The following is a 10202-nucleotide window of genomic DNA, read 5'->3' as shown; positions in this document are numbered from 1 at the left end:
GTTGACTAGATGAATGAAATACCGATTCTTGAATGACCTTGAGAACTCCTGCAGGATGCAAAACAAATTTCTCGGCCGGACTTAACTCCATCATGCTTTCTTCCAGCTCACACAACCCGTGTTCTAGATTCACTCCTGCTTCCGTGCATTTGCTTAAAGTCATACCTGCGCCAGGATCACCCTCCCCACTCGCCAGGCTCTCCCTCTAAATTCTCCCTCCCCGCGCCATGACGTCAGTGTGTGGACAGGGGGCCCCCCCAGGCACGGTTGGAAGGTTGACGGGTTGCCATGGTTACCGCACCCGCCTGAGGTGGAATATCCCCAGGGTGCCCCGCCCCAACGGGTAATAGTTGGTTGGCGGATCCAGAGCAGCTCCGCGCTGGGGCAGGTATGAGCCGGCGGCAATCGGATTTTCGTACGCCCCCACCCCACCCACACAGTTGTCATGGAAACGGAGCGCTTGCCTCCAGCGCCGTCTCCCTCCCCACTCTCCTAGGTAAAGACACCCAAGCAGGGTAAGAGCGCTGGGTTAGGCAGGAAGACTGTCAGAAAGGCGAGGACGGCGCTCGTTCTCAGCGATCTCTCCATCATTTCTCCCACCACCTCCGAGGATTGCTACGCCTGCGCGGGGACAGAGCCCCGGGTACCAAAGCTTGCGGGAGAGCCAGGGGCGCGCATGCGTGCACAGAGTTTTCCGCGTACGCCGCCGAGGCATCAAGCAGCTCCGCGACCTAACGCCTGCGCAGCTAAGCCCCGCTCGAGGCGGCCGGTGGAAGGCAATTCTGCGCTTGCTCCGTGGGAGGGGCGTGAAATTCTAGCGGTAAGGGCGTTGGGGGCTGACTGGCGCTAGGTGCGCCTGCGCCGTGGCTCTCGGGGCGGCCGGGGGCGGGGCCCAGAGGGGGAAGAGAGAGGAGGGGGGAGGAAAGAGGCCGCAGAAGCCCGAGCCTTGACCGACGGGCAGGCGGGGGCTGCGGCGGCGCCGGTGAGTGACCCGCGGCCCGACTCGGACCCCACCCTCCATGACCCTCACTCTTCCTGGAGTCCCCCACCGCCTCCGTTGTCCCCTCTTACTCCTGGACCGCATTACCCCCAGAGCTCCTCTTAATTCCTGGCAATCCCCAGAGCCCCCACAATCCCCGCAGACCCTAATCCCTCGTATTTTATAGTCCCAGCTCCTTCACTGTCCTAGAAGCCCCCAGCTCACCGTTATTCCCGGGCATCCTTTCTGAGGACCCCTTCTCAGACCGTTCTTACGTCCTATTGCCCCTGAACCCCCAGAGCGCTCCTCTGCTCCAGATCCCCCCTTCTTGCTGCATCTCTCCTTCAGCATCTCCTTACCCCCATCACCCCCATGCTTCTTCGACCCCGAGACACCCCCATTCTCCCTCCATTTCGCATCCTCCTATGCCCCCATTCTCCTCTAACTCCTGCAGACACCCCCTCTTTCGCTTTTCCTTATTTCCCTCCACCCCTCCAGACCCTCCCCCAATTTCCATCAACTCCTCGGCGTGGCACTTTGCACCGCGCGAGGCACCAGAGGAGCGCCCAGCGGGTGTCAGCTATTATTAGGCACTCTGAATGTCCCGCGTGGCCCGTCGCCCCCAGCCACGCTTCACTCCAACCCCTGGCCCCGGGGACAGAGGAGGCGGTGTCGGGGCGGCCGGGGTGGGGCGGGCGGCGCGCGGACGCCGAGCCCCCGCCAGCGCCGTGCGCCCTGTGCCTGCAGCGCCGGCGCCCCCCCATGCGCCAAGCGGCCGGACGGCGGCGTCGGGGGGCGCCATGGCCTCGGCGGCGGCGGGCGAAGCGGAAGAGACCACCCGGCTGCGCAAGCCGCGCTTCTCGTTCGAGGAGAACCAGATCTTGATCCGCGAGGTGCGCGCCCACTACCCGCAGCTCTACGGCGCGCAGAGCCGTCGGGTGAGCGTGGCTGAGCGGCGGCGTGTGTGGGACGGCATCGCCGCCAAGATCAACGGCATCACCAGCTGGAAGCGCACCGGCCAGGAGGTCCAAAAGCGCTGGAATGACTTCAAGCGCCGCACCAAGGAGAAGCTGGCCCGAGTGCCGCACTCCACGCAGGGCGCCGGGCCTGCCGCCGAGGACGCCTTCTCCGCGGAGGAGGAGACCATTTTTGCCATCCTGGGGCCGGGCGTGGCGGGGCCAGGAGCTGGTGCAGGGGCCGAGCAGACCTCCGGGGCCGCTTCCTCACAGCCGCCAGCCCCAAGTGCCGGCGCCCAACGCTACGTGTTGTCTGAGGACCGCAGGGAGGACCGACGGGCAGGTGAGTTCGTCCAGCCTCACCGTAGCCGGAGCAGATGGTCACCAAGTCAGCTGTGTTCTCGGCACTGTTCCCAAGCCCTCTCCGTGGCTCATCACAACCTCCCTTACAACCCTGTGAGGTGGGTGCTGTGATTATGCCCATTTTAAATCTGGGGAAACTGAGGCTCAGAAAAGTGAAGTGACTTACCCAAAGTCCCACAGCTCATGACTGTCAGAGTCAGGAACGGAACCCAGACCTGGCTCCAGAGTCCACACCTGGGATTATCAGCACACACACAAGATTTCATTGAAGGCGATGTAAGGTGGTAACAATGGAGGCAGGCTGTCTGGGCTCCCGTCACAACTTTGCCACGCAGCTGTGTCATTTTGGGTAAGTTCCTGTGGCTCAGTTTCCGCCTCTGTAAAATGGGGTTGAGAAAAATAGTCCCCACCTCAAAAGCTTGCTGCAAAGATTAAAGGAGCTAATACGTATAAATTGCTTAGTACATCTCCTGGACACTCACTTTTAGCTCTTGATAGGATTATCAGTGCTGGGAGGTATGAACTATTTTACCATTTTATAAATCAAAGACTCAGACAGGTTTGGTATCTTTCCCAAGGTCATGCCATGAGTAGAGCAGAGCAGAGTGCACAGACTCTCACTTAGCCTCAACTTTGGATTATTCTTTCTCCTACAGCTATTTCCCGAACACCTACCCTATGCTGGGCAGTGTTGGGGACACAGTGGTGACTGAGACATTCCCAGCCCTGCCCTCCTGGGGCTGAGCTGTGGGAGTGCGGAGGGGGCATGTGACCCAGGCTGGGAGGTCAAGGAAGGCTTCCTGGAGGAGGCGACATCAGAGGGACAGAGCAAGAATGAGGAGCTGAAGAAGTGTTCCTGGTAGAAGGAACAGCATGTACAGTGGCTTTGAGACAAGAAGGCTTAGCCAGTTTAGGAACTGAGAAGTTTCCAAGTTAGGGGAACGGGAAAGTAAAAAGACTGAAGAAAGGAAATGTTTTGAGATGAGGTCGGAGAGGTCAGCAAAGGCCAGACCAGATAGTGCCTTTTAGGCTGAGGTGAGGAATTCCATCCTAATTGCTAGAAGAGTCACTGGAGGGTTTTGAGGAAGGGAAGGACGTGGAAGTGATCAAACAAGTTCAGGATGATGTGATTCAGAGAGGTTTGTTCACCTGCCCAAGGTTACACAGCAATTAAGTAGTAGAACTGGGTCTCAAATACAGGTTGTATCCAACTCACAGCGCATGCACTTAACCACTGGGCTAGATTGCCTGGCAATCACAGCAACAATTAATATTGACTGGGAGTTAATGGGCATGCCAGAATTAGATCACACGTGGTGTGTAAGTGAAGGTCATCACTTTGGACTTTATCTTCAGGGCACTGGGGAGGCCTGAAAGCGTCCTCGGCAGGAGAGAGACACAGTTGCTTGGGACCCTTGTTCTCAATATAAATCTCAGACCCCATTGTTTCTGTGAAATGCCCACGTTGAACCAGAGCAGAGATGGCAAACTTATTTTTTCAAGAGTTGTACAACTATTTTATTCATTCATTCATTAAGTCAGCACATATTTATTGAGCACCTCTTCTGAGGCAGGCACAGTGACAGATGCTGGGAATACTGTGGAGAGAAAGACAATGGAGCTGGCTTTCCAGTTACTGGAGACAGACCACAAGTAGCCCCCAAACAGATCATATACCAAGAGGTGATAAGAACTAAGGAGAAAAATAAAGCACTTTAAAAGCATAGTGAGTGATGGAAGGGAAGTAATAGAATAGAATAAGTGAGTCAGTTGGATATCTGGGAGAACAGCTAGAAGAAGCCACACATGCAAAGGCCCTGAGGCAGCAATGTGCTAAAGCACCCTTGATTGGGACCTCACATGGAGATTACCCACTGTGTAAACTCATAAAAGGGGAACTGCTCTGACTGCAGGACTGGAACAGGGTCTGGGGCAGCCTGAGGCATCTCTGTTGACACTAGAGGGAGAACTAAGGATAATTTCTCTCAGACCTAATATTTGAAAAATAAATAAATAAATAAAATAACAGTAACGGCATTGAAGATTTGCTGTGTGCCAGGCACTGGCCTCATCCCTGTGCCTGGGGTGATTCAGTTAATCCCCGTGATGGCCCTCAGGGAGATGTTCTGTTATTGGGTCACTTGGTCCTTTGCCCACACACACACCTATTTACAGGTGGGGAAACTGAGGCCCAAATTTTGCAGATAAATGATTTTAAATCTTGTGGTAGCCCTTCTATGATCCCTGTGGACATGGCAGCCGGGCAACTTTCTGTTGTTCAGTAGACTAGAAGAGTGGTATTTTGGAGTGGCAACAGTGCCCACATCCCTCATGAGGGGGACTCCATGCCCTTGGGCCCAGAGCCCTGTCCAAGGAGTAGGCAAAAGCATGGGTTCCATCTGGGTTCAAATCCCTCTTCTCCCATTCACCAGCACTGTGACGTCTCTCTGGGCCTCGGGTCTCCTCATCTGTAAAATGGGCAAATAATGACAGCACCTACCCCCAGAAAATGGCTAAGAGGACACATTGCAAGAACATAGGAGGAAAGGTTAGCTGCTTCACCCCGGGGCCGAGCCAGCAAAGAGTTCAACAAGCATTAGAACTGGTTATCACCTCTCTCCCCGCCTCCCCCTGCCTGGCTGGCCCAGGGAGGCTGGTGCCCCACCATTGAAGGCTAGAGGTGGCGGGCTGTTGCTGGGACAAGAGAGTGGGGAGGGAGATCAGATTTGGCCTTGGAGCAGGAGGCAGGCTTCCCCAAGGAGAGTCTCTGAGCTGGCCAAGGGGCCGTGCAAGGGGGGGTAACTCCTGGTGGAAGGAACTGCATGTTCCTTGGCTGGCCCTGAGCCAAGGAAGAGGGACAGAAAGGGGTAAGAGCTGAGGCCTTGCAGGCTTCGGGAGGGGCTGGCCTGTGTCCCCTGTGGGTGCTGGGAAGCCGTGGGAGGGTTGCGGCAAGGACCTGGGGCCCAGGGCCCCAATCAGGGCTGACTCCCTGGAAGCCACAGTTCTTATTTCATTAAAGAAAAAATTTTGTGCTGGACATTGTTCTAGGCGCTGGGTAAACAGCGGTGAACAAAACAAAGCCCTGCCTGATGGAGCTGACATCAGGAGGAGGAGACAACAAACACAGAGCGACCCCATGCCAGGTGGAGATAAGTGGTATAAAAGAAATCAGGTAGGGTTAGGAGAGAGAAAAGGACAGACGGGAGCTACTGTAGATAGCAGGTCATGGAGGGTCTTCCCAAGGAGGCCATATTTGAGCGGATATGCTGAGGGAGGGAGCCAGCCAGGTGTCTGGGGAAAGAGGTTTCCAGGCCTAGGAACAGCAAGTGCAAAGGCCCTGAGGCAGGGGCAGACCTGCTGTGTTTGTGGACCACCAACAAGAAGGCCAATGCAGCTGGAGCCTCCTGAATGAGATACAAAGGGGAGGGGTACAGATGAGGTCAGGGAGGTAGTGGGGCAAATTGTGGAGACCCTTTGGCAGGGGTGTGGGGGGGGGCGCACAAGGGCTTTGATATATGTGAGAGATGAGAGCCCTAGGCAGCTTTTGAGCAGAGAAAGACCACATGTGACTTGTGTTGTTTACACACCTTGATTGAGATACAATTCCCATACCGTACAGCCCCCCATTTAAAGCAGACAATGCAGGAGCTTTTAGCACATTCCTGGAGTTGTACAACCGTCACTAGCATCAATTTGAGAACATTTTCATCACGCCGAAAAGAAATCCCCGCACCTCTTAGCCATCACCCCCTGCTCTGGGCAGCTCCAGGCGACCACTCATCTACTCTTTGTCTCTTGTAGACTTGCCTATTTGGGACATTTCATATAAACAGATCAGAGGCCAGGTGGTCCTCTGCAGGTAGCATAAATGACATGTTATTTTGGCGGGACCTCAACAGTCCAAGTGGGACTTGGGTGGTTGGACCAGGAGGGGCTGTGGAGGTAGAGGAGGACAGAACAAACAGGTTGGATGTTGAAAATAGTCTGAAGGCGGAGCCAGTGACATTTGCACACAGAAGGTGTCTTGGGGGAGAAGAGAAGTGAAAGTTTTGGCCCCAGGGTGGCAGGAAGGACAGAGGGGCCATCAGCCCATGGGGAGAGGCGGGATGGGGGAGGACCAGGAGCTCAGCTCTGGGCCAGAGAGTGTGAGCCATTGCTAGGTGATGGAGGGGGTACGCAAGGACACAACTGGAGGAGAGGTTTCCAGCGGGGCTGGGAAACCTGGGAGCCTCTGTTGGCAGACTCTGTTCAAGTTCATGAGCATGAATGAAATCTCAGGTGAGAGGAGCCAGGAATCCCAGGCAGCAGGCTTGGGTTTGAACTGGTACAGACCACAGCTGAAATAGAACTCCTCCCACCTGATTGGACAGAGCCCAGCAATGAGGCCTGAGAGGTGTACGGTGGGGGAGTAGGGGTGGGGGCGGGGGGGGGGGTCCAGAGTGTTCAGAGCCTTCTAGAATGTTGGTTCTGCCTGGCTCCGCAGGGGACCTCCAGGACCCGGGTTCCACTAAGGCTGGCATCGGCCTTCAGGTGGTGGTTAAATACGTTTGACTCTCTCCCCTGTGTTCTCTTCCAAGGCACGATCTGACTCGGGTTTTGGAAAGATGGCTCTGGGGCCAGGGTGCGTGGGAAGTGGAAAGGGAAAATCAAGACAGCATGGGGGAGTCGCCGTCACCTTACGTACCTCTCTCTCTCCACAGATACACCAGCCCACAGCAAGGGGGGCTCCAGCAGCCCCGAGCAGTGGGCCCGGCCCTCCTGCAGTCCCCAGGAAGGGGGCTGCCCGCCACCCAAGGAGCGTGAGTCCCCGCCCCCTCCAGCCCTGCAGACGGTCCAGCTGCCCCGCCTGGCCTTGTCTCCACCGCCCCCAGCCCCTCCTCCACTGCCACCACCCACGCCCTCGGCCCCAGACCCCTCCCTGGACTTCCTGCGGGCTCAGCAGGAGACTGCCAACGCCATCCGGGAGCTGGCTGGCACCCTTCAGCAGGGACTGGCCAAACTGAGTGAGGCCCTCAGCGCCCTACTGCCCCTTCTGCCGGGAACCGCGGTGGACAGGCTGCCCCCGCCCCTGCCCCCGCCCCCGCCCCCACCTCCACCCCCCAGGCCCCTCCTGCCCCCTCCTACCCCCAAAGCCGAGATCACCCCGGAGCCGGTGTCCGTGGTAGCTGCCGTGGTGGACGGAGCGGTGGTCGCAGCCAGGGGGGTGATCATCGCCCCTAGGAGCGAGGAGGGGACCCCCCGGCCACCCCCAGCCCCGCTTCCTCCCCACGACTCACCCCCACACAAGAGGAGGAAAGGTTTCCCTACACGGAAGAGGCGGGGGCGATGGAAATCTCCGTGAAATCTGCTGTTGGGTTTGAGCTCGTCTCTGCTCCTCCTGCCTGCACCTCCTCCCCCCAGCTTAGCCCAGTGGAGGAGGGCGATGCACCTTCCCCATCTCAGCTGCCCCCGGGCTCCCCTGCTGCAGGGGCACGAGCACCCCACTCCCTCTACTAGTTAGTGCCTGAGTCTCAGGGGACCTCATTGATGGGTGCCCCGGCCCTTTCTCCAGTACAGCGCTGTCTGCCTGGCTGCTTCCCCAAACCCTAACTTCTAAGCCATCGATTTTACCTTATTTATTATCGCCCTTCGTGGGTTGCGGAGGGAATCCCTCGGGTCTGCACATACCCCCTTCCCTAACAACTCCTGGTCTTGACTTGAAGAGAATTGACCCGAAGGGGCCTCCTCGCTTCCCCGATCCAGACTTTGGAGGGGCTGGGAGTCTCGAGACAAATCAGAATATGGATGACAAAGGCTACAGCAGTCTGTACCCTAGGGAGAGGGGGGTGGAGTTCTCACTGGGGAGGTGCAGGTTGGGCCCTTTGCCTTGCATTGCTCTCTCTGACCTCCAGAGCTCAACCACCTCCTTTCTCCCCAGTGGTGACAAGATGCGAATAAACTTATTTTTAATACAATTACTTTGGGCTCTGAGACAGGCCTGGGGGTTTCTGCACTTACACCTGCCCCCACCCCTCTGTGGACAGGTGGTGTCCGGTTGAACTTGGAGGCTGGTGGTTTTCCAGTCCCCCCGCCTTTTCCCCTTTCTTTCCTTAAACCCATCAAATTCTGTGTTCAAATCTTATTCTTACTTACCCATCCTTCAGAAATTAGCCTAAGTGTCATCTCCTCCAGGGGAACCTTCTGGATTTCCTATTCCAGGCTAGAATGGGCCTGCTTAGATTTTTTTCTAGTGTCCTGTGGTCCCTAAATGAGCACATGCCTTTATCTGTTTAAGGCTGGTCACCATCCCCCCACCCTTCCCCAGTTTCATGAAGGCAAGAGCTGGGTTTGGTTTTTTTTGTTTTGTTTTGTTTTGTTTTACTCCTAAACCTGTTGCAAAGCGTAGTAGCAAAGTGGCTAATAATCACCATGCCCCCATCTGATTGAGTCAGACGGGGCCCAACCCCTGGCACTACCCTGGCCAGCTGTGTGGGCCTTCTTTTTCCTCATCTGTAAAATGGGTATAAAAAATATAGGAGTCCACAAGAGCTCCATTCTGTTTTCATCCTTCAGGTCTCAGCTCAAATACCACCTCCTCAGAAAAGTCTTTTCCTGGCACTCCCTCTCCCCCAGCAGTTAGGGGGAAAGCATAGTTAAATAATACTTGAGTAAAGTTAAGTAGAACATCTGCCTCCATCACCAGGATGAGCCCCGTCAGGGGAATGCCTGAGTCTAGCTAGATCAGTGCTGTGTCCTCAGCATGGCCCAGCACAGGAGGAGAGTTGTACCATTGAGTTAATGAGCAGCTTAAAAACAGTCTCCATGTATGGTGCTCCTTTTCTGGGCCAGGCACCATGCTAAACATTTATATGCATGTTTTCATTTTAACTTGAGGCTGCCCAGTGAAATGCAGACTCTAGTGGGGTTGGGGGGGTCTATGTTTTTTCCTGAGTTTAGAGACTTACACTAAACTTGTCAGGGGCCAATCGCAATTCAGCTGACCTGAAGCTGGACCCCAGCCAGAACTCTAGACCTCACCCCCCCAACTAGTTTTGTTTTTTTTAATTTATTTATTTGACAGACAGAGATCACAAGTAGGCAGAGAGGCAGACAGAGAGAAAGGGGGAAGCAGGCTCCCCGCTGAGCAGAGAGCCCGATGTGGGGCTCGATTCCAGGACCCTGGGATCATGACCTGAGCCAAAGGCAGAGGCTTTAACCCACTGAGCCACCCAGGTGCCCCCCCAACTAGTTTTTACTGAAGAATTGCTTAAAGGCAATTTTAGGTGATACGTGGATGGCCGCTTTTATTTTTTAAGATTTTATGTATGTATTTGAGAGAGCCAGTACAAGCTGGGTGAGGGGTAGAGGGAGAAGCAGGCTCCCTGCTGAGCAAGGAGCCTGATGTGGCTCCTTGATCCCAAGGATGCTGACCTGACCCAAAGGCAGACGCTTAACCAACTGAACCACCCATGTCCATATGGATGGCTTTTTTAATAGCTCTTATGTGGTATTAAACTTGATTAAAATGTAGCTAGTTCCCCAAAAATGTAGTTAGTACATTAAAAACCTACACTTCTGCCCATAATACAGACATACCTCGTTTTATTGTGCTTTCCTTTAAGATACTGCATTTTTTCCCCTACAAGTTGAAGGTTTGTGGCAACCCTGCATCAAGCAAGTCTGTTGGTGCCATTTTTCCAGCAGTTGCTCACTTTGTGTATCTGTGTCACATTTTGGTAATTCATGCAGTATTTCCAGCTTTTGCATTATTACTACATTTGCTATGGCGCTCTGTGATCCCTGACCTCTGAGAGCTCAGATGATGGTTAGCATTTTTAGCAATAAAATATTTTTAAATTCAAGTATATACATTGTTTCTTTGGACATGGTGCTAGTGCACACTTAAACTGTAGCATAGTGTAAAC

At 54.9% G+C, this 10202-nt stretch overlaps 1 protein-coding gene across 2 annotated transcripts; it reads left to right on the top strand.

Annotated features, from left to right (window-relative positions):
• Positions 1–927: 927 nt before the first annotated feature.
• MYPOP (Myb related transcription factor, partner of profilin) lies at positions 928–8252 on the top strand. 2 transcript variants are annotated; one of them, XM_080829531.1, is made up of 3 exons: positions 928–982; positions 1727–2278; positions 6999–8252. In XM_080829531.1, the coding sequence occupies exons 2-3, from the start codon at positions 1780–1782 to the stop codon at positions 7637–7639; spliced, it is 1140 nt and encodes a 379-aa protein (XP_080685657.1). In that variant the 5' UTR covers positions 928–982; positions 1727–1779; the 3' UTR covers positions 7640–8252. The 2 variants fall into 2 exon arrangements, with proteins under 2 accessions (XP_080685657.1, XP_080685656.1); XM_080829530.1 differs by having other exon boundaries at positions 957–2278.
• The last annotated feature ends 1950 nt before the right edge of the window (positions 8253–10202 follow it).

Source organism: Martes martes (genome assembly GCF_963455335.1).
Source record: "Martes martes genome assembly, chromosome: 17".
Lineage (NCBI taxonomy): Eukaryota > Metazoa > Chordata > Mammalia > Carnivora > Mustelidae > Martes > Martes martes.
This window is presented reverse-complemented; position numbering and strand designations above follow the sequence as displayed.

Excerpts from the sequence above, each read along its gene's own strand:
- MYPOP (XM_080829530.1), top strand. The coding sequence starts at position 1,579 with ATGTCCCGCGTGGCCCGTCGCCCCCAGCCACGCTTCACTCCAACCCCT. Across the intron at positions 2,279-6,998 it reads CAGGGAGGACCGACGGGCAG|ATACACCAGCCCACAGCAAG; the intron begins GTGAGTTCGTCC and ends CTCTCTCCACAG.